The sequence below is a fragment of the Rhipicephalus sanguineus genome, chromosome 7 (assembly GCF_013339695.2).
Source record: "Rhipicephalus sanguineus isolate Rsan-2018 chromosome 7, BIME_Rsan_1.4, whole genome shotgun sequence".
Classification (NCBI taxonomy): Eukaryota; Metazoa; Arthropoda; class Arachnida; order Ixodida; family Ixodidae; genus Rhipicephalus; species Rhipicephalus sanguineus.
Genome location: NC_051182.1, coordinates 21,504,939 through 21,529,088, shown reverse-complemented (window position 1 = coordinate 21,529,088; position 24,150 = coordinate 21,504,939). Strand labels below are relative to the sequence as shown.

Sequence of the window (24,150 nt, the reverse complement as noted above, 5' to 3'; positions counted from 1 at the left end):
TAAATTAAATTAAGAAGCAGGCAGCACAAGCTGCGCCTGCAAGCCGCGATGTTGATTCGCAGACGCGTATCGGGGTTAGTTTCTGCGCTAGATGGCAAGATGCGAAATCACTGGAATATACAAGGCGCGTAATTACCACAAAAAAGGAGGCCCTTGTTTCCTCTCCCGTTTATATTCCGTGTGGTTACGCGTCTTGTATATTCCAGTCCGCGCATTCGAGGGGGGGAGGGGGTATGATTTGAGTATTAATGATTAAGTCAATGATTTACAGCTAAAGATATGTAGCAGGTCCCACGTACTGTGGGAATCGGTGTCATACAAAACACGTGGTGGGCAGTTGGCTTTTTTACACTTCGCCAAACGTTAGTGAGGCAGATGGACGGATGTCATGACGGCGACAGCGTAACACTATCTATGCAAGCACTCTCTAGGAAGAGCCACTATGCTGTCATGACGGAACTCGCAGCAGGAAAGGGCAGGCCTCATTGCGTTGATTTGTGGCCCTGTAATCATGAGAATAATCATGGAATTTCCGGGCAGCCACGAGCCCCTTGTGAGAGTCGAGGCGGCAACATTGTGCGAAGCATCGTCGTTGCGTTAAAGTAACAGAAATGGCAAGCGGCGAGTGCCAGAGCGCGAATTACGGACCACCGACTCGCCTTGCTGCTCTGCACGAAATAGTGCCCGGACGTCGAATGCGTTGGTTAATGACAAATTTTTCATCGCGCGTCGCTCTCCCAATTCGTTGGCGGGCTAGTTGGTGTGAATCCGTAGTGCTTTTTTAGCGCGACACGACACCACAAGAACGAAGACAGGACAAAGCGCTGCCCAAACTTGTTCTCATCCACGGTATTGGGTTGAACTATATTTCTTCTATTGTGGGCCCTGGTTTCTGTGCGTCTGCGTCAACACCAGGAGCTCCTGTTCCGGTCAGTCACATAGAGTTTGTTGTGTGCCGTGCTAGCATGCTTTCATTCTGGATGAAGAAAGGACTCGTTCCACAAGAAGTGGCTCTTCTCTTCGGTAGTGTCAGGCCTTCCGTTGGTCACGTACGGCGCCAGTGTCTGATTATCCGCTCTGAAATTTGGCGCCAGGTACGTCTTCTGTATGACTGGATGAAGGCTGTTCGCCGCGAGATCGGGCTATAGGTGGCAGCACCGTCGCCTCTTTAGTCTACAAAGGAGGTTGGCAGCGCGTATACTATGTACACAGCGGCGCTTCGCCTTACGCGGTTTGAGACTGATTGTCGGCGAATAAAGCGCGATAATTACGCCCTCCATTGTCACATTAATGCACGAAGCTGGCCTATCGTTCCTATCTGCCAATCACAATCTGCCAATCAATGGGGTACTTGCCTTCGGTCACAGTCGTGTTTTTCACTGTGCTCGATGTATCTTTCTTGCTTTATTTGTACGTGTTTAACTTGTGTTATGCCAACACCACAATATAAATAGTGTTGCGCGACTGAGTCAATTAAGTATTTGCTCTAGTGGCTAGAAAAAAGAGAGCCTGTATTTCTGCGTAATTAGATGAAGTAGAACTTTGCACACTCTCCTTTTCTGTTTGCATGAATACGCGTGTACGGCTATAAAATGCATGGTTTGAGGTCTTTTCTATCTCTAACAGGCATTTGCAGATGCTAGTTCAAGCTTTGGGGTGTCACAATGATTTTAAAATCGCCAGCACTTTACGAGACGGTGTCGCTAAAACTATACATTCACACCTCGACATTTAGTGCTTCTTTCGTTTAGGACGACGCCAAATGCACTATGTGATGTGCTTGAAAGATAATGTGGCACCCCCATTGAAATGATTTTGTCGAATGGACGCTACGATGGTTAGACCTAGCACAATAGCGACACTTGTATGCACTCGCTTATTAGAGTGCATGCAAGCCTCGGAAGGGGAAATGCTTGTGTATATCATGTAGGCATACGTACGAACATTGGATACTGCGCTTGCACAACGGAATAAGCTGTCATCTGAGGACGTGCGTGACGTATGCCCACATGCGAACATGGTGTGGCTAGCAGCTGACGCAAGGAGCCATCCACACCACGGCGTTTCGTCCGTTCGCCGCTAGGTGACGACTCTGCTCGATCTCGCGGCCAAAATGCTACTCGCGGGACACTTCTAGTGTGGCCGAGAAGCAATCTGGGTAGCGTTTTGTCCAGTGTTTTTTCTTGTGGTGTCGCTTCGCGCTAAAAAGCACTATGGTCGCTCTCCCAACCGTCCTCTTGTTGCGAGCCGCATGTATTCCGTGGCGGATGGAGCAGACCCGCTCTCACAGCGGTGCACGGTGCCCTCTATATTGCAGCCCCCATTTTTTTTTATAAGCGGATTGCGTAGACAGGAAGAGAGACAGATTAATGCAGCAAGAACGGCAGCGATAGCAGCACGAGGTCTAAAGATTTTCAGAGAAAATTCAATATACCAAAAAATCGCTACCTTCAACCCTATCTTCGCGGGTTCACATTTCCTAATTTCCTGCAGTTGAGCTCATTCCATTGGCGCCGCCAATGATATGTGCTGAAACTCCTACGCAGGGGGATGCTAACACACCATGGTTTTTGTTCCATCCAGCGCAGAAATCACGCCGTTATCATAGTAACAAACATGGCTCCGCACGCCCAGCACAACGAGAAAAAGCATGAGACAATAACAATGCGTCGAGGTGAAAGACATTTACCTATCGAACGTCGTAACACCCACGAGTGCACAACACGTGCAAAACGCGAGAGCCCAGAAGGGCACACAGGCAAGAAGAAAGACTTGCACAACAAATCTCGTGTGCGCATTTTTAAAGATGATAGTCTTTCTTGGGGAACTTAAACGCAGAAATTTTGGTCCGTCTTTCTGTTTCTCGGCACGTCCACCGATTCAGCCACTCGGCCAAAGTTGAACCAGTTGCTTACCGCCCACCCATCTTGAACTGGTACGGCTGTTCATACTTGTGAACGTTGTCGATCAAAAAGTAAATATTACGCATATCTGAGACGCAACATCATTAGGTAAGTATTAGGTGGTGTGTTCCTTTAATAGAAAATACATAGACACGCAATCTTAAAGACCCTAGTTTCTTAAGCTGCGCTGAAAATGCGACTGCGCTGAAATTTGTCTTACTCCGTGCCCTCTGCACAAGCTCATGTTGTGTTTCGGTTTCGGTTCAGTATTGCATTCTACGAATGACAGGGGGCGCCGCTCTGGCATTCCTGTTTTACCCAGGCGACATGTAAATAAGAGAGTTTGTGGAGAGTACTCGTTGAGTGCGGACGTTTCTTCTCCTTCGGCGCATCGCGCCAAACAGCGTGTTCGGGCTGGCCGGCGTCCCCACCGGTCGCGTTGGTCACCGCTGGTCTTCGCCTGCCTCTGCGCCGGGACTACCAGCCCGCAACACAGCACTCATGTTTCCAGACGTATTGCCAGATGGCGTCCATATCTCACGCAGCGCCTCTTCTATCGTCTTTAGACGACATTTGCAGCGAAGGACGCAGATACGCGGCCACTTTTTTTACACCCGGAGACCCCAGAAAAAGAAAGCAGCACCGCTACCATGTATCTTTCTTTCTTCTTTTTTTATGACAATATCTATGTATGCGTAACCCCCAAAATGCACTGCTGACGCAGTGCTATCATCATGTGTCAGCCTTTGTTTACTCTCATGCAACAGTCCAGAAAGGAGGTGCTTCCCCTCCCCTTTGAATATGTCTACAGTGTGGCACGCGCTCCCGTGCTCTCCAGAATTTCGCAATCGACTGTACCTGCTACGTTCTCGCCGCTGTTTGCGTTCACGAAGGAAGCTTCGCTCGCTGCAGCATTTCCTTACAACAACGTTTTCTCGAGATTGCTAAAGGCGTTAGCTGCTGGCCTTATTTCATATGACATTATGATTTGTTGCTGCCGCATCCATTGCTTTGCCCTCGCAGCGCCATTTCTCCCGCCTTGATTGTTGCGCAACCGGAACACAGCCGCGTTAATGCAATGCCCCCTTTAGCTTGTGAGGATGTCGAATAGTATAACTTCCTTAACTAAAAAGACCCGTAAACAGTGGGTGGGTTCCCGAGCCAACGTTTCGACAAGTGGACTTGTCTTCTTCAAGGCTGCAACTGATTTCAATAGCGCTCGTGTTTGTATGCTTCGTGCCCTCTCCTGCACAGAGGTGGAGGGGAGGGCAACTCTGAAAACGGAGGTGAGGGCAAGAGGTTGCCGTGACGAATTGAGAATGAGAAGAAATGAGAGGAAAATGGGTATTCCGTGGGAAAAAGAAACAGACAAATTAATAAAAAAAAACGGGGGGGGGGGGGGAGAGGTAGGTATACATGTCGCTGAATAATGGCTGTCAGAGGAAGCTCCACTTAACAATGGTAGGTTAGAAATTCCTAGAAGAAGTGCTTAACTCTCATTGGTTTTCGTTGTGTATGTACTACATCGGATGGATTCAAAAACCCCCTTAGAAACGTTAATACCTGCTGGCTGGAGTGTCTTGAACTTGTGAAAAGGTACGACTGCAGTGTATATTTTCTGTCTTTTGGGGACCGGAAGTTTGACTGAAGTATATAAAGCTTTCGATCGTCGAAGTTGTGTCCTGCTACGTTAAAATGCTGGCGACTGCTTTCGGTAATTTCTTCGCCGTGTCCGCGCGATGCACGTTTAATCCAACATTAACAGGCTGTCCCGTTTCGCCAATGTACCGCTTGCCACAATATGAAGATTCGTCCTATAGATAACGTTTGAACTAGTGCAGGTAAAACTAGAATTTATGTGATGGTCGTAATCGCTTCCGGTGCTTTTAAGCACAATGTCATCTTGAAGGTGTTTACATGTCTTACATCTTGAACGAGAACAATGTGTTATGTGGGCAGTGGAATGAGGGTTTACTTTTGCATGCACTAACATGTCCTCAATATTCCTATTGTGGTGATATACGACCTTTGATACTTCGAGAAACGCTTTTCTAAGGCGTTCGAAATCTTCGGCGATCGACGATCTAAAGCCTCGACGATCTAAAGCTTTGCATACGTCAGTCAAACTTCCGGTCCTCAAGACACAGAAAATATAGTCATAACTTATTCACAAGTTCAATACACTCCAGCGAGCAGGTATCAACTTTTCTAAGGGGGCTCTTGAATACATTCAATTTGGTACATACACAACGAAAACCATTGAGAGTTAAGCCCTTCTAGGAATTTCTAACCAACCATAGGTAAGTGGTGCTTCCTCTGACAACCATTATTCAGCGAAACGTATGCCTGCTCTCCCTGCACCCCCACCGTTTTTTCTCTCTTTTCTTGTTTTTTTCCACGGCATACCCATTTCCTAATGATTCACCAATTCGGCATGGCGACTTCTCCCCGGCCCTGCCCCCCTTTCACACTTGTCCTCCCCTCCTCTTCTGTGCAGGATAGGGCACGAAGCATATACACACGAGCGCTAAGAAAATCAGTTCCTGCTTTGAAGAAGACAAGTCCGCCTGTTGAAACGTCGGCTCGAGCACACACCGACTATTTAGGGATTTTTAGGGGCAAAGCTCCTAAGAACGGCACCCGTTCGGCCGCGTCGTAGTAGTGTGTAACCAGTCTTAAAAACGGAGGGGGCGTGCACACATGAAGGCTCCCTAAAGACAATGCGCTGCGACAGTACGTGATATGTATCGCCCTCTCCTCTCCTACGCTTCCCCCTCTTTCTCCTCTTCGCGCCCGTATATCAACCCCCCCCCCCCTATCTTGCCTCGCGGCGCAGCGGCGCCGACGCAGGCAGCGTCGCGAGGCAGCGTCGCGGCAGCGTCTTGATTGAAAAAACCGACCGTTCGCGCTGCACAACCGTTCACTGACCACCCCCTATATACAGGCACTTGATTTTGACCTCCAAGGTAGTGCGTGTGTGCGATTTCTCCTGTGCGTGATCAAACAATGAAAATTCACAGCGTACATGTAAAATTAAAGTGAGCTGCAAGTCGTCATAACTCTCATCGAACCTTTAGTATAACCGCGCCCGATCTCACGTCGGTGATGATGTACTGGGAAGAATTCACGGAAGCTTCACGGTTTAATGATGAACCCCCGCAGCTTCGCCCACTCATCATCATTCACTCCGTGGATATGCTGTGATTTTTTCATCGCTAGCTTTCATGTGCCGCTTCAAGCGGTTTTTAGGGGCGAAGATCCTTAAGGCGGCACCCGTTCGTCCCTCGTAGTCGTAGTCGTAGTAGTCGTAGTGCGTAACCAGTCTTACGCTTTGACCTCCAAGGTGGTGCCGGGGGGAGATTTTTCCTGTGCGTTGTTGAACAATAAAATATTCGCAGAGTGCGCGTTAACTAATAGCCGAATTCTTCTGTCTCTCATTCCCCATTAGCAGCCATTGGCATGTTCCAGTAGGAAACGTTAGTAGAAGTAGAAGTGTAAGTGTTAGCTAAAAGCCGACTTCTGTCTCTCATTCCCATTAGCAGCCATTGTTTACCTCCAAGGTAGTGTCTGGTGAGATTTCTCCTGTGCGTGATTAAACAATAAAAATTTTGTTCAAAACGCCGTTGATTGATGAAATAAACCAACGAAAGACGCCAGATGTTTTGTAAAAGCAAAACGAAAGAACGCCAGATGTTTCTAAAGCAAAACGAAAAGACGCCAGCTGCTTAACGAAAGACGTCAGATGTTTTCTAAAGCAATGGTTTTCTAAACAATGAAAATTCACAGCGTACATGTAAAATTAAAGTGAGCTGCAAGTCGTCATAACTCATCGAACTTTTAGTATAAACGCGCCCGATCTCACGTCGGTGATGATGTACTGGGCAGAATTCACGGAAGATTCACGGTTTACCGATGAACCTCCGCAGCTTCGCCCACTCATCATCATTCACTCCGTGGATATGCTGTGACTTTTTTGGATTCTTTAGCTGAAGAAATTCCTGCCCTGCCTATGGTAGGCATGTATTGCTTCCAGCACCACTTTCCAACCCGCCCTCATTCATGCGCTCAACTGCTGCTCCTCAGCAAAAGCATAGGAGGCTTATGCACTGGCATTTATTGAGACAGGATTTGAGGACAACCTGCTCATTTCATGGGAGTGACATTAAAGTGTCCGTGAAGAATGTAGCTGAACAAACGTACTGTTGGTGGGAGCAGAACGCTGTGAGCGAAAACAGAGCAAGTGCACGAATGCACAGACATAAACACCTGCAAGTTATGTGTACAATAGTGAATGCAAGCTATTGTACATAATTCAGAGTCATGCAAAAAAAATTTTCAGCGCTGTTTGCTCAATGTTGACACAAATTTCAAAGCTCTACATTAGGCATATTAAATATGCGTGCTGTCATGAACGACCACTTAATGTGTTCAAAAAGTTTTTGAATTTGTGCGTGCGGATAGATAAATTATGAAATCATTCACATCATAATTCAAGTGAACCACTCTTTGTCAAAGGAGGCTAAAGGTAGCAATTCTTTTTAGCAGTGCTTTTCTTCCTCAACTAATTCGGTGAGCTGTAGGGGTTGTCAAGATTAGTGGCTAAGCTTCAATGGCACTGGTACATTGTGCATGAGCCTCATGCAACCAGGTCTACGTGAAAATCCCGGCTGCTTGCACTTTGTTCATTGGTAAGCCAAAGTTTGCAGACAAAACTGATTTTTAGCGTAAAGTGGCAGCTAGCAACATGCATAGACTGGTGTTGATGGGATACTAAGAGCCAGATGCTCAGTGTACCAGTGCGCTGCAGGGTGATTTCACGAGATCGAACGTGAACGTCCGCTCGATATTGTTGTTTTGTCTCTTTCTTTTACATGTTGTGTGGGCATATCCAAAGTGCTAGGAACTGAAACCTTGATTTCGTCCACTCTTTGTACGAACGCGGCGCAGCGTGGCCGCACTCCGCACAATACACTGAGCGACCACGCATCGAACCTAAGACACGCAGCCGCACAGCGGTTACATGTGCTCTCCTGAAACGCGGGGCGCCATGCTTGCTTTGCAGTGAAGCACACCTATCAGCATGCCTGTAGGGACTGCGCGCACTGCAATGGCGCTGCGCGAAAGCGCGCATCGCTTATTGCAGCGCGTTGTGCAGTTTTCCAGTTACGACAATTGAGCGGATGTTCTTTTCACTGCCACAATCTGTGCTAATTGCACCCAACTTTGCAAGTTGCTGAAGTTTTCTGTGCTTTACGGTGAACTAGCGATCTAGCCTGCTTAGATGGCAGGCGTTGTATAAGAGGGCTTTGGATAACTACGACTGTTTTGGCGTGCACTGGCATTACACAGCACAGTTGTGCTTAAATATCGTGTTGTGAAAATTCCGCCAAAGCGGCTGGGTTGCAGTCGCCCAGCCTGCGCCTCATTTTCTGTTGACTTTCTTTATATATACAAGAGTATAACGCATTGTCGAGACTTTTCAGGTGCGGTAGACTCTTGGAAACAGGTCTTACGCGCTCAGGACAATCGTCTTGGATTAGTCGGCTGCATGGTAATACATACATCCTCGTTTGCGCTGCCTTCCTGCTTTGTTACTTGGACATTCTCGTCCTACCCCTTGTTGCCACCGGCTACGTATCATTTTTTTTGTCTCCAACCCACACTTCACCGCCACTGGGTTACGCAAACAATGACACCTTGCAATGATCAGTTTCACGCCCTACCGTCGTGGAACAGATTTTCGGTTCCTGGTGTTCACAGCGTCTCAATTATTCTTTTTAACATCCCCTACTGAATGCCAAAACTGAACACCACAAACAGAAAAATATTCAAGATGTTTGGAAATTAGCTGTGTACAATTATATCCCGACGACTGCGACAGCGTTCTGCAGATCGTGACACCCGCCTTTCAACACCGTGCGGCGCGAGTTCCCTACTTTCAATCGATACCTGTCAACGCTTAACCCACGAGCTCTGCCTTCCACGCTGCCCTAATATTTTGTTATTGCCTCCTGAAGGAGCCTGTCACCTGTCGGACGCTCGCATTCTGGCTTCCCACGGTCACATCTAAAGCTATTGTAGTTCATGCTAGCATGAGCATGGCACTCTTTTCTGCGACGTTGTTACCGGGTTACAGATGATTTCCAAGCTATGTGTCTCGTTCGCTCTGGAAAAAAGTGGTCGGATTATTTGTAAACGCTCAAGCCCAAGGCGTTCTTTCACTCGGTGTACTTTCATCGGCTGACGTTGCCTCGCAGTTCGAGCATTTATTTATATACGGGGCTTTATTAAGGCGAAAGCCTTATATGCTTCATCAAACGCGAAAATTTACCGGCGTCCCGCGTCGGCGTCCACATGAGTGATGAAAAAATGATGACATGATGACGTCACCTTATGACGTCTTACGAGATCGACAATATGTGTGACGTCATCATGACGTCACAGTGACGTGAGGGCACTTGATGACGTCATCACATGCATCTTAGCTTGGTCAACGGTGGGTCCGTCACAAAGGCAGTGCAAAACCAGATGAGGTTCCTCCGATCCTGGAGGCAACGCAAAACCACATTAGGTGCAGAAAGCTTTCGGAGGGTGGCGGCCACGTGGTGGCGGCGTAGGAACAATACATTGACCGAGAAGAAAAAGAAGATGGCTCTTGCCTTCCAGTCTTCTTAGCTGTGTTCATAAGGGACCCTGTGAGTTTTCACTTCACAGCCACTGCACACTGTTTCGCAATATAATTGCACATTAATTAACCTCGGGTGGTCGAAATTATCCGGACATCTCATCTACGTATCCGTGTTTTACCGATTTGTAGATCAGTTCTTCGAATAATTGACTTGTGACTTATGTGGCGCTCGATTGTACTGTATTTGCAAATGTTGTGAACATTTTGTGCCCGTCTTATTATTTTTGATGGCCAATTTCGTCTGCCAAGAGAGAAAAAGTAGCTGGTGCCACAATAAAGATACAAACCTCTGCACTTCATCATTTCAATAAAAAAAATTTATGCCAGCTTCGAACTAGAGGTGCCAAGCTTGAAGTAAGAGCGCGGCTCGGTGGCCTTCCTTGTTTTTCTTTGTTTTGTTCTTTCTTTCTTCGCTTTCTCTACTATTTCTCTCTGTTTCTTGCATGTCTTTCTTGAATCTGTTTCTTTCTATTTCTTTGTCTCTCTCGATTTTTTTTCTCTTTCTTTCGCTTTCTGTCTTGCTGTCTTTTTTCCATGTCTTATTGTATTTGTGTTTGTTTCTTACTATATCTTTCTCTCTCTTTCTTTGTCTTTTAATATTTCTATCGATCTCTCTGTATCTGCTTCTTTCTACGTGTTTATCTGTCTCTCTTTCTTTTTATGTGTTTATTCCCTTCATTTCTCTCTATTTCTATCTTCCTCTTCCTTTATCTCACTTTATTTCTCTATCGCTTTCGCTATTTCTTTCCCTCTCTGTATGCTTTTCTGTTTTTCTTTTACGTTTTTTATGTCTTTATTCCCTTTATTTTACCCTATCTTTCTTTTTCTCTTCCTTTTCTCTCCATCCCTTTCTTCCTCGCTTTCACGTGTTCGTTTTCGTTTGACACTCGCACCTGCTGTAGACGGTAGTGGTGCTTGCCCAATTACTGTGACGCATACACACTTGAGGAGTTTTCTTGTGACACCGCACAAACTTCGGCGAGCTACAACGGCTTCGCTGTTAAAACCCATCTACAGTGTTTCTCTTAAAGGCACAGTTGCCTTGCGTCGTTAAATACCATAAACAAAAGCAATCATGAGCAGTTTGCACAGTCACTACGAAAGCTGGAAGAGAGAGAGAGAATTAACTTTATTAAATGTCCTGAAGGGGCCTGGGCACCCCTTATGGGGGCCTGCCCGGTGGCTCGAGAGCTGCATTTCTAGAGACCGTTATAAACTCTATTGTGGCTGCTAATACAAGTACACTAGCAACGCACCCATTACGCCACAAATCAAAATTTTTTTTTTGGTTGGGAAGCACCCACCACGACATTATTCGTCATTCTCCGGAGAAGCGAGGTACATTGTAAGGCATTATGTGCACTTTGTTGATGCGGCGGTTGATGACCATGAAGGATTATGGCTGAGCACTTTGTAGTGGGTTGGAAGCTTTAAACGATCCACTAGTTTCGTAATTTGCATTGCGTGATGCCCGGTCATTATTTAGCTCTCCCACCACGCTTTATAACATACGTTAGCATCAGAAAGAGAGAGAGAGAGAGAGGGAAATAACTTGATTGAGACCCTGACGGAATGGATCATGGGAGCCTTATGGCCTTCCTTGGCAACCAATAGAAGTGCACTTGCGAGGAACCCACTACGCTATAAATCGTCATAACTTTTGTGAAGTAGGAAAGCAGCCACTACAATTTTTTCGTCATTCTGCGGAGAATCCTTGTACCCTGTAAACACCTGAAATGTATTATATGCACTTTGTTGATGCTGTGGTTGATGAAGATAAAGAATTATGGCAGAGCCCTTTGTAATGGGTTGGAAGCATTCAACAACCCACTCGTTGCGCAATTCGCATTGTGTGACGCCTCGTTACAAAATTCGCGTTGTGTGACGCCTGGTTGTTATTTTACTCTTCTACCACACGACATTACATACGTTAATGTGGTTTCTTCCTGACATGAAGCCTGTATAGGGTCTTTTTGCAAAGCAGGTTCAAGCACGGGCATGGCTTTGAGGTAGAGCACTGGGCTCCCACCACGCAGAGGACCCAGGTTCGAACCTCGTTCCATCCTGGAATATTTTTCTTATTTCCTTTTTTTTTTCTTATTTCGTGCGATTGTGGTTGCGGACACCGGCGGGGGCAGCGGATAACTACGGCGCCAAAAACGTCCCTTGTTGTGATCTCATAACAGCTTTCGCTGTAAAATGCATGCGAGCAACATGGATTGTTGCCGTGAACAGAGGGACCGCTCATTTTTCGTAAGCGGAAAGCTGCACAACATTCTGCAGTAAGCGAAGCGCGCTTTCCCGCAGGGCCGTTTCGGTGCGCGCACTCCCAACAGGCACATTGATAGTAAGGTGTGCTTCACAGCAAAGCAAGGACGGTGCTCCCGCGCTTCATCAGAAATCACGCAATCCCTCTGCGTCTATGGTTTTGAGCTTCGATGCGCAGACGCGCCGTGTGCATTGGTGCTACGCGGAGCGCTGCCACGCTGCGCCGTGTTCGCACCAAGAGTCCACGACCCTGTACATACGCCTGATATCATCAGCGGAATCAACAGTTCGAAGTCATCACTATTTACACTCTGTCTCTGTCTTCGTCCTTTCCAGATTTGCGCTCTGCTACATATGTTGCAATGAACCAACTAACTAGCCCAGCAAGCGATCATTATCGATACAGTACCGTTATGTCCATAAATAAAGTAGCGCACTTTTGATAGAAAAGCACACATATGTGTTTTCACTGTTGTAAAAGAAATAATTCGCGAGTTCCTCCCTGCCAAGTCACTCGTGCCAGCTCCTTCAAGATTGACATGTCATAAACTTATCAGAACACCCGAACGTGAGAAACAGTTTGCCATCTCTTCCTGGGTCGCAAGAGTTGCTTCCAGCCTCGGGCCACTCTGAGGCGCAGGACATTTGACTTTTAGACAAATCAAGTTGATACCACCACCACCATTATTTGTCAATGGCAAATACTGAACGCAGTTGCAGAGCAATGCATACCTTGTTGGTTGAATTTGTCCAAGCTTCACTTCATTCTCGCAGTCATGCAAACTTTCTGGAATAAGTTTTACACACGGAAGAATGAAGGAAATTTTAATTGGAAGTAACTTCATGTCACTCTGTTGAAAGCTTGGTAAACAAACGACGCGGGTCTCAAGAACGAAATTCATCTGAAGCAGATCCGAAGCCTGTAGTTCCCATAAATTTCATGGTGTTTAAAGCGCAGCTCAACAAGCCCCGCGTAGATGATAGATCGTAATTTTCGTCCAATTTTACAGTATCAAACTCTGTGTAAACCGCTTTAAAGTACTGTCGACTGACATAGCTTGAGAAACAATGTAGGGCATGACTCGATTGAGGCCGCTGGTATCGTGAGGCTTTTATAATTCCTTTTTGGCTGCTGTTTTTTTTTGCAACAGGGCGAGCCACTCTTGCACAAGGGCAGCACTCACTAAACAGTGCTTTGTGTGTTTTTTTCGATGATAATTGGAGGCGCGCTGGAGGTCGTCGGGAAAAAAGAAGACCAATCATCGGTACCAACCACGTTTATTTGCAAATTCATTAATTAAAATATGCTTACTGTCTTAGGGACATTACTGAGACGAACGATACAGCTCTGTTACACCTTTGCAGTTGCGTGGCTTGAAATAATCGTGACACGTGTTGATGGCGATGGAGGTGGGTTGGTGGTTCCATTACCACGACGCCTTTTGTGCGAATCAGTAGAATGTAAGTTGGTACGCCAGGTGGATACTTAAACTTTGAACGGTGATCGAAGCGAGTTGAGAGGTAGGATAACGGCAACAGAAGGGCGAGCTTGAGGATATGCATAGGGACTAGAACACTGAAGCTATCGAAATAATAAATATACATTTTGCTTGCGTTCTGTGGACTCGTCTTAAGCAACGAATGATTGCACAAAACGTGTACTTGAGAGTGCTCTATCCGAGCAGGCCCCCAAATAAGCCAGACAGAAGACCCTTTGGCTTCGTTTTTTCTTTTGATTTGTCCTCTGGCTTGGCTTCAGGCTCATGAGATGATTCCACCGCAACATCAGGTTGTTTGGTCGTTGATGTAGAAATCTCTTTATTAGAAGCAGCGTCAGACACAGACTCGTTTTGGTCGGATGTCTTAGTTGCTGTGTCCGGCACAAGAAGCCCTCCTAGCAAGCCAGAAAGCAGTCCCTTTGGCTTAGCTGGTTCTTTTGAATTGTCTATCTCGGACTCCTCCTCTGGTGATTCAACCGTAACATCAGGTGGTTTAGTCGTTGTAGTGGCAATCTGTTCAGTAGATGTGGACTGAGATCCTGACTCGTCTTGGTGGGAAATCTTGGTTTCTTTGTCTGGTTCAAAAAGCCCTCCTCCTAACAAGCCAGAAAGAAGTCCCTTTGGTTTGACAGGTTCTTTTGAGTCGTTCTCTGTCTCGGACTCCACCTCTTCCGGTGATTCAACTACAACATAAGATGGTTTAGTCGTTGTACTAGCCATCTGTTCAGAAGATGTGGACTGTGACCCTGACTCGTCTTGGTGGGATGTCTTGGTTGCTGTGAGTGGTGCAAAAATCCCTCCTAGCAAGCCAGAAAGAAGTCCACTTTGTTCTTTTGAGCTGTTTTCTGTCTCAGTCTCCGCCTCTCCTGGTGATTCATCAGGCGGTTTAGTCGTTGTAGTAGCAATCTGCTCAGATGATGTGGACTGAGACCCTGACTCGTCTTTGTGGGAAGTCTTGGTTTCTGTGTGTGGTGCAAAAAGCCCTCCTCCCAACAATCCAGAAAGAAGTCCCGCTGGTTTGGCAGGTTCTTTTGAGTTAGCTAGCTCGGACTCCACCCCTTCGGATGATACCGCAACATAGGATGGTTTAGTCGTTGTGCTGGCAACTTGTTGAGGAGATGTGGACTGAAACCCTGACTCATCTTGGTGGGATGTCTTGCTTGCTGTGTGCGGTGCAAAAATCCCTCCTAGCAAGCCAGAAAGAAGTCCGTCTGGTTCTTTCGAGTTGTCTGTTTCGGGCTCGGCCTCTACTGGTGATTCAACCACAACATCAGGCGGTTTAGTTGTTGTAGTAGCAATATGTTCAGAAGATGTGGACTCAGACCCTGGCTCGTCTTGGTGGGATGTCTTGGTTACTGTGTCCGGTTCATGAAGCCCTCCTAGCAAGCCAGAAAGAAGTCCCTTTGGCTTCGCAGGCTCTTTTGAGTTATCGTCTGTCTCGGGCTCCGCGCCTTCTGGTGACTCAACAGCAACATCAGGTGGTTTAGCTGTTGTTGTAGCAATCTCTTCAGAAGTTGTGGACTGAGACCCTGACCCGTCTTGGTGAGAAGTCTTGGTTTCTGTGTGTGGTGCAAAAAGCCCCCCTCCTAACAAGCCCGAAAGAAGCCCCGTTGGTTTGGCAGGTTCGTTTGAGTTGTTAGCTGTCTCGGACTCCACCTCTTCAGGTGATTCAACCGCAACATCAGATGGTTTAGTCGTTGTACTAGCAACCTGTTCAGAAGATGTGGACAGAGACCCTGACTCATCTTGGTCGGATGCCTTGGTTGCTGTATCTGGTCCAAGAAATCCTCCTAGCAAGCCAGAAAGAAGTCCCTTTGGTTTCGCTGACACTTTTGAGTTGCTGTTTGCGGCGCCACCTTCGCTCTGAGGATTCCTTTGGTCATTTGCCTCAGAAAATGAAGTCTGGTTCTGCGGGGTGCCCTGCAGTTGCTCAGGTAGTGACATCAGTTGGGACTGCTGGTCCTGTGTCTGTGGCTTTTGTTGCACCTGTATTGACATTCACAGCCTGTACTATTTCCGTTTGATGAAGCACTGTTTTTGTGCATGTCGAGCAACAGGAGAAGTTGAAAATATCTATTACCTCGGCATTTCTCATGGAAGATCGCGAGATATGTCGCTTGACAAAGGAAAGAAAACACAAGTGCAGCTGAAGAGCCCTAGCAAACAAAGCAGCATCAATTATGTCTTTTGGGAAAGGTTGTAATATTTGCTACTGCAGGATGTTTGAGCGTACAACTAATCACCCTTTTACTGTAGAGTGCATAGGTGTGCTCAGGGTTCTCCATCAGGGGGGGGGGCGAAGGTTCATCACAGTGCCCCCCACCATACTAAGACAATGTATGGGGCAGATTTTGCGCCCCTCCCCCTCGTTGGTGACTAGAAGGGTCAATGTATGGGGCAGATTTCGCGCCCCGCTCTTAGGTGATTAGGGGGGGTGGCCGCCCTCGCTGCCCCACCCTGTGCCCACGCCTATGGTATAATGCACAGGAACCGCTCCCATTTTCTTTTCTGTTTAAACACAGCAAGAAGCCATTGCAATATTATCCTTTCGGACTGGCGCTTATTGAGCACTGCAGTAATGTTCGAGGGAACACGGAGCGGGTGACCGCGCTCCGCGGAGCGCCACGACGGGCGCCGTGCGAACTATTGCGGCGCAAGCGCAATCAGCGCCACAGGCGGAGTTAGCTGCGCGTCGTCTGCTACGGTGCCTCCCACTTCGCCTCGAGCGGCGAAACCTAGATTGCGCGCGTGGTTTGGAATACACAAACCCTGTATCAATGGCGCGTCAATAGATACTGTAATAAATCAGTTATCAAAGCGCGCAGGCATGCTGTATGCCTAATATATTAACTGCGCCTTTTACTTCTAAAAGTTCCCTTTGATCACAGAGGGTGGGTTTCAGAATTGGCATGCAAAGGAAGTAAAAAAATCACACGACAAACAAGAGATATTGATAAATCTGTGCTTCAGATTTATTATATATACAATGAAGCCAATACCACGGCTGCAAATGAAGCTTAGATGATGGTCTCCTTCCTTTCGGAGACAATCGAGGCAGCAGGGTGCAATGTCTGAACCAATGACGAAGGCGAATTTTAGTACCTGGTTGCATCTCCCCCGGAGGCAATCGCGCAGCCATCCTACGTGGCAGGGAACTGTATAACGAATCCACAAGGGTGGCATCGAGCTTAAGGCGTTCCCATTCAGCGTGGACTGCTTTCCAAAGGCTGTCCCTTGACATTCCATGAAGGGGCTTGAATGCAAGTGCCGCTTTCATTTGGCCCCAAATATTTTCAATAATATTGAAGTCTGGTGACTGGGGCGGCCACTCTAAAACGGCGATGTTGAGCTGGCGTAGTAGGCCTTCAACTTTCTTCGAAGTGTGCACAGGCGAACGGTCCTGTTGGAATACAGGACCAGCGCCGGAGAAGTGCACCTTTGCAAGTTAGCGATGGGCCACTGTGGTCAAAATTTCGCCGTACTTGTTCGCTGTGAACTTGCCGTCGATTCTCACAAGAGGTCCGAGACCGTCTTTTGTGATCATGCACCAGACACTTACAGTTGACCTTCCGTTTTTCGAGACTCTTAGTAAGAATTTTGGCTGGTACCTGCATGAAGGAAAAAAAGAAAAGAACATTTGGGTGTCTAGAGTACCGATTGTGAACGCATAAAATAAGGAAACGTACAGATAGCTGAAGCCGTTACGAACTTGTTCAAGTTATGTTTGAACGTACAGTGTTTGCAATGCTTTTACGATTAACCGCAGTATCAGAAGTCGTCCTTGCGTTCTTCTAAACAATTTCGGTGCAGGTTAATGACTCCTAGGTGGTCAAAATTAATCCGGAGCCCCCCCCCCCCCCCCACCTCCCTCCCTACGACGCGTCGCATCGCCTGTGTAGCGTCAGCCGTTAAACCTCATAATCAACAATCGTCATGAAAACGAAATGTATGCATGCAAACGGAATGACACACCCATTTAAACTTATTCACAGTACAAAACTGGAAGCCCATGCTGGAAGCACATTTCTTTCTTACAATAAGCACGTTTGCAAAAACACATTCTCGTGTAGCTCACCGGGTGTTGTCAGGGCGCCAAATACGGGCTTGCTGATCGCACGATGTAGTAAACGTGCACTCGTCTGTGAAGACGACTTGCTTCCACTCCTCAGTTGAACGTTGCGCATGCTGTCGAGAAAACTGCAGCCGTTTTTCTTTGTTCTGAGCGCGAAGAAGAGTCTTTTGGGCTGCAATCCTGCTCTTCAGACCCGCTTCCCGGAGGCGTCGTTTGACCGTTGTCACAGATGCTCTGAAGTCGAGGGTATTTTTGATTTGCTGAGCAGAGAGATCTGGCTTCACGGCTGCCGCCGCAACGATCCAAGCATCCTCTGGTAACTCGAGACCTCGGCTTCCGCGGAGCATCCTTGATCCGGCCGCAAGATTTAAATGCTCTTACGATCCTGTTGACTTTCATGAGCGTTCTTCCCTTCGCTTCGGCGATTTTTCGCTGCGACCTACCCTCGAAATAGAGGTCTACGATTTCCCAGCGCTCATTCTCAGGAACTGTGGCCATGCCGGAAGGTATTGCTGTGACGAAATGCCACACTAAGAACACATGCAGCCCCTTTAGACTTTTAGACGAGCGGAGTTTTATCAAAAGTGGGCGTAACTTTCGTCGCCTAAATGCGCTGTTTGACATGTGAAGCATCTAAGGCACACGCTGCTAATCTTATGCCACGTGCTCTATTTCCTTTTGTAACCAAGTGAAACTTCAGCGACCAACTTCATTTGGCGCCGAAAACGAACGTCTGAAATTCGAAGCCGAATACTGGGTGTAGCATGAACGGCGCGCCCAGATAACCCAGTTCAAATACTTTCTATCGAGCTCCATAGCTACAGTATTTTGAACCAGAGCGCGTGCGGCGAAGTGGGAGGCACCGTAGCAGACGACGCGCAGCCAACTCCGGCCTATGGCGCTGATTGCGCTTGCGCCGCAATACTTCGCGCGGCGCCCGCTTGGTGGCCCGAAGAGAGCGGCACGCATGCCGCGTTCCCTCTAACAGTGGCCGCGACTGTACTCCCCACATGTTTTTCTACATACTGCGTTCAGGCAGCTCGCATACACCTCCATATCTGTGTACGGCGGCGCATTTCCTGTCTTGTTTTGAAAGAGGCGATGATGTGTCCTATCCATTGCATTTTCACGGACCAATGAATTTCCAATTACACAACTCAATTTCTCTAGAGGGCATCTTGGGCTATTGTGTAAATGTGGAAAGCAGGTTGTTTCTCCACGCTTTCTGTACTTGTTTTCTGCCAGCCACTTAGCGCAAAGTCATTTCAGTATTCAATGTTCAATTTCAGTATTCCTGTAAATTCCTAATCATTATTTTGTAATATTTCACCATACCTTACGAAGACAAATTCACTTACTAGCGTATTTTCAAGGCCAGACGCGGCCTCGCCGCCATCCCTCCGTGAAAAATGCTTTTTTTTTTTGCTTCGATAAAATGGCTTTACTCTCTCTCAAGGGCATGCCGCTGCTACTGTCATTAGGCGCCATTTTTTATAAGTTGCAGATATCGCGAAACAAATTTTCATAAATGAGGAAATGACAAAAGAATGCAACACCAATTTAACCGTTCATAACAAATTGAGGTACAGTAAAGGCCGATAGACATCGCTTTCTTCCTGTTTTAGACGAAGAGATGGTGCCCCACATGCGTAACATCCGTTAGAACAGCTTTCGCTCGATTACCTTTCCATGTTGTTGGACAATATGGCTGTTTAAAAGTAATGAATGCTTGTGTGTTCTTGTGGAGTAACGCAATAGATAGAGGAAAGAACTAAATGATAGAAACGGGGCAGAGCACTTCTAGATTCATGCATGAGCCTGATAAATTTTGTTAAATTTTTGTACTTGTATCACTGTCCGTATTAGACGTTATAAATTATGCTTCGCAACAGTAGTTTTCTCCTAATATACATGCTGTTTATTGCACAAATACTCACTCTTAGCTCTAAGCAATCCGAATCCTTGCTGATAAACCTGCTACCTCGCAACACTAATGATTTGCCTGAGATACACCGTATTTCCAAGTACAAAGTTCATGAAACCTAAAACGTTGAACACCAGGATTACACTAAACAGTTTCATGGATAATCCTGCGCCAGTTTAAAAAACAAACGTACAGTCTATCACCATCAGCGGCGGAAAATGTACACTTCAACTTCGGAAGCCCGTCATGCCCCGCATGTTTCCTCAAATGGCTTGAAATGCAGTGTGCACATTCGTGCAAACTCCCTTAGTGGAGAACTAGCGGTCATTTAACTTCATTGTGCTGCGTATGGCTGCGGAAGATCACTTTGCAGGAGACGCTACCATGTTCGACGATCGTTCGACGTGTTAGGTTTCAGGACCAACGTCAAGAGCATTTTTTTCTTTACTCGAAACGAATATCACCACAAACAAACTGTGCATCTTTTTGGGGCCTAATATTTGGTTGCTTTTATGCAAGGACTGAAGCTGACTGATTACAAAATAATAAGATATTTAAGTGCACTCTAACGAACATTAATTAATGAACCTCACAAAAAAGAGCACACTCCTTCATTTTCTTTCTTGGAATGTAATACTGAGTGCCTTGGAATAATCCCATGGAAATTGGAGGGATTTGCAGACAGTGCATAATAATTCGCGCTTAAAGTGGCTGTTCTCACTGAATTGTGCTATAGCTATTGCACGTAGCGCCGGAAATATTGCAGTAAAAGCGTGTATTCGGAGCGCCCGGCTGTCAAAGCCACGTCGTGGCTTTCACATTCGTGGCGACTGTTCCAAGCCAGCCGCCCGCAGAGCTTCAATTTTGCGGTTATTACACAGAATGGTAAGTGTACTAGCTAAATCGTTTATCACTCTAAATATTTTTCCAAGTCACCCGGATTACAACAGCATAGGGTTTTGGGTGTGTTCTGATGACATCGACCTAGATTTTGGCGCACGAAATGTCGAAAACAGTGCGAGACGTGGTCCACACTGGCGCGGACTTTTTTAACAAATGTTGTTTATCCGGAGTCAAAGAACTACGTTTTATAGACAACATGTGTTCGAGCAATCATCACAAGCGCGTCGACTGCAAACACCACCAGTAATCAGAGCGAATAAGATATGTCTTTACAGGAACGGTCGAGTGAAGGTGTTGAGGTAGAGTTTTTACGCCACTTTTTCAAAGCAACACGTGTTACCTATTAATCGTGATTGTTCAACTTGAAATAAATATCGTGGGAAGTCTGCGCTTGCGTGTCCTACGCCTTTCTGTGTACTCGTCATTTCGTGCGCTAAAATATACATCGAAGTAATACGCGTCAAAAAAATGTTTTAGTTATGGGGTTATATTTCGAGGTAGTTAGCTCATCCGCGCGTTCGGCTAACAAGGGTCACACTAAGCGAAATTGCAAAATAATGACTAGCGACCCACAATTCCGAAAACGTTGGAAAGTAGTCCATGTGGCTGTTTATCCTCGGTGGTTGAGTCATCATTCAGTTCCTGAGGCTTGTCACCTGAAGAATCGTCGTCATGAGGCTTCAGTATTCCCAAGGGATCGGTAACGGCACCCAACACATTCGAAATGAGTCCATTGCCTCCAGAATCGTCGTCATTAGGCTTCAGTATTCCCAAGGGATCGGTAACTGCACTCAACACATTCGAAATGAGTCCATTGCCTCCAGAATCGTCGTCATGAGGCGTCAGTATTCCCAAGGGATCGGTAACTGCACCCAAAACATTGGAAATGAGTCCATTGCCTCCAGAATCGTCGTCATGAGGCTTCAGTATTCCCAAGGGATCGGTAACTGCACCCAACACATTCGAAATGAGTCCATTGCCTCCAGAATCGTCGTCATTAGGCGTCAGTATTCCCAAGGGATCGGTAATTGCGCCCAACACATCCGATACGAGTCCCTTCGATCCGTCTTCAGAAGTCGAACTGGAACTGCCTCCAAGCCCTGGTAGCGGTATCGGCAGCGGCTGTAACAAACAGTTTTTGTGTGTGAAAACACGTCTATCACCGCTCTCTGGTCAGTGTGCAGTTATGTGGGCAAGTAATCTTCCAGCCTAAGTAATCCCATTCTCGAAAATGTGATATTTACAGCAGGACTGTGTGACATAATCATATCAGGCATCATGACATTTGAAAACGGTCTTAACTTAGAGGGCATCTTTATTATCGTAGTTCCTATGATAATCAGAGCTGAAATATTAAAAAAAAATATTCGACTTTAATACAACACAAACATTTTCTGATTTGGCCACGCGCCGAATGGGAGACAGGGTAGTAACCCTTACCACTTGGTGCTGCTTTCTTCCGCAGCTAAGTCTCCAAACGCGATTGTTCTTAGAATTATTTGGACAGTATCGCTAAAATGACGTGTGCGCAGAAAACAAGGATGGCTACGAACTTACATCTGAGTATTTTCGACAAGCAGCAATATTTGCCAACAAAACACACCGAAACGATGTCACGTCATCTCACTTGCAGACGAGCAGTGTCCACATCTGCAATTTCTGTTCTACTCGGAGCAATAAACTCGGTTGATGCAGCTAACACCGTCTTCTGTATTCAGGCTTGCTTACTAAAATTGCCGCATATATACGTGTCTGCATTTCTAAACACGTGGCAATTTCTTTCAACAAAGGTTCACACCGATATACATCGCAGTGGACAGAAATATGGTCATTCACCTGGTGAGCAAGTTTTAGTCTTTGCTTTATTAATCGGTCTCTCTGGTATTTCCCTGTTTGTCCCATGTAAACATTTCTGCGTGACAACGGGAGTGAATATGCCACCTGTGCGAAAGGCACGAAAGGGCACTGGCGCTTTGTCGTACGGCCACAGCGTGCCTTTGCAAACGAATGCGTGGCCTTTCAGATGTTGAGCAGGAAATATCTCGTGAGCCTCAACCTTGTGGCCCACATTGGTCCATGAGGCACCCCTTGCATACAGGGCACAACTGCCTTGTTAAGTTTTTCTGTAATTGCGCTCACTCGCGGAATGCGTTCTCATGTGCCACCTATGAGATACCTATTAATTTCACTATTCGGTTCTTAGAAATAATACTACTTTGTTTTCTTTCTAGTCGTGTCTTGGCAGAATTGTCTTCGAGAAAAAAGGTCGCTCCTTCCGTATGAGTCGCCACACTCGAAGTCTGTGAAGCGAACATTTGCGAACTTGTCTTATCCCAGGAAGTTGTCCTCCTTACAATATACATGAGTTTAGGTTGACAACAACAACGTCTGCTGGACGCAGGGTATCGTGACCACGTATTTGTGCCAGTGGCGGAAGGTGCCCTAAAATAACGTGAACTACTTGAGCGGCACATTTGTGCGTATTCAAAAAGTTACAGCGACATTTAATTCTCTTCACATGCATTTATTGCGAAAACGCGGTGGGTCGGGGCGTGTTGACTATGCCGCCGTCCATAGTGCGGACGCTTACGCCACGTAACTATGTAGCATGACGTCTTCGCGTTGTGATGCGACCTTCGATCTGAAGCATCTAGTTCCCTTTATTCTTAAGGCTGTGGCTCCTTGGTCATGTGGTTAAATAACATATGGGGATCACTTGGTGATCTGCTTGATTTGGGCAAAGTCAAGTTTCGGCGCGGGTGCCAGTAGGTTTCATTTGCGTAGCAATGTGATGTTACTACTTGTTCATGGTAAGGATCGTCATTACTTACCACCATAACATTATTACTTGTTACCTCTGGAAAAAGTAACTGGCTAGATGTATAGCGCATATGCACGACCTGCTCTAGATGTCGTCTATACAGTTAAAATAGATGTCATATTTTCCACCTTGAAATAATAGATAAGTATCACAAGGTCACAGATGAGTATAGAAACACTCGCCGCCGCTGTACAAAAAATGCCCAAGGTCGTTCGGTGCCCAGCGCGCAAGGTGTTGTAGATCGCCTGCTATTGTCACGTGGCAAAAAAAAAATAAATGAAGTAGGACAGAGTAGGAGATACCGGAAAGATGGACTAAGTATAGGCGAAATTTGAGAAGGTGTCGGGATGACGATATTGCTATGCATTGCGATGACTCTTGGTGCGAACCTTAGTTTCAGGAAAGTTAGGCGCGTTTAGAAATGCACGTGGATGTAGGTAAGAAGTTATGAAATCGTGATTACAGAAACTGGCGCTTTCTGCAGGGGCACTCCATCATTTGCTGTGGACGGAAATGAAATTGCCTTTCTTGACATGGCTGGTTTCCACGTGAGAGAAGGTGCTCTTTTTCCGCATGCGTTCATGTAAAATCATTTTATTGCTATAGCAATTACTCCTTTCTATCTGTGTTTTGTGTTACCGCCCCCTTACAATCGTTACTACTGCCTTGCTCAAGCCGCGCCAGAATGTTTGGGAACGTTCCAGATTATTATTAGATAATCAGATAATATTGAGCATGGAAACGCGAACAGTTGAGTCTATTCTGGAACTAACGCGGCCACCAGCGATAAGGCTTGAATGTTCGATGTCGCATGTATAAACGCCGACGCGCCTTACCGCAGAGCAGTTTTATCGACGGCCGACGCTCTGTTCGCCGTTATCAGTACACATTGTGTATCTCTTCCCTATTGCAAAAACCAGCGCCGTTCCAGTACCCCCAGCGTGATACCAGTACGTTTTTTGGCACTGGATCGCACTGGGAACACTGGTATACGCTCGAATGCACTGGGACTCCGGTGAAAGCACTGGGAAAGAGCTGGGTCGCACTGGTAGGGGCACTGGCTTTGCCGCTG

At 46.6% G+C, this 24,150-nt stretch overlaps 1 protein-coding gene across 1 annotated transcript in view; it reads right to left on the bottom strand.

The window, feature by feature from the left end:
• Window positions 1-13,532: 13,532 nt before the first annotated feature.
• The window catches only part of LOC119398532 (uncharacterized), a 73,107-nt gene continuing 62,489 nt past the window's right edge, over window positions 13,533-24,150 (bottom strand). Inside the window, exons 7-8 of the mRNA XM_037665375.1 lie at window positions 20,831-21,379; window positions 13,533-15,344 (exon numbers count right to left, since the gene is read on the bottom strand). Coding sequence (XP_037521303.1) covers window positions 13,533-15,344; window positions 20,831-21,379 — 2,361 coding nt within the window. The remainder of the gene's footprint in view (window positions 15,345-20,830; window positions 21,380-24,150) is intronic.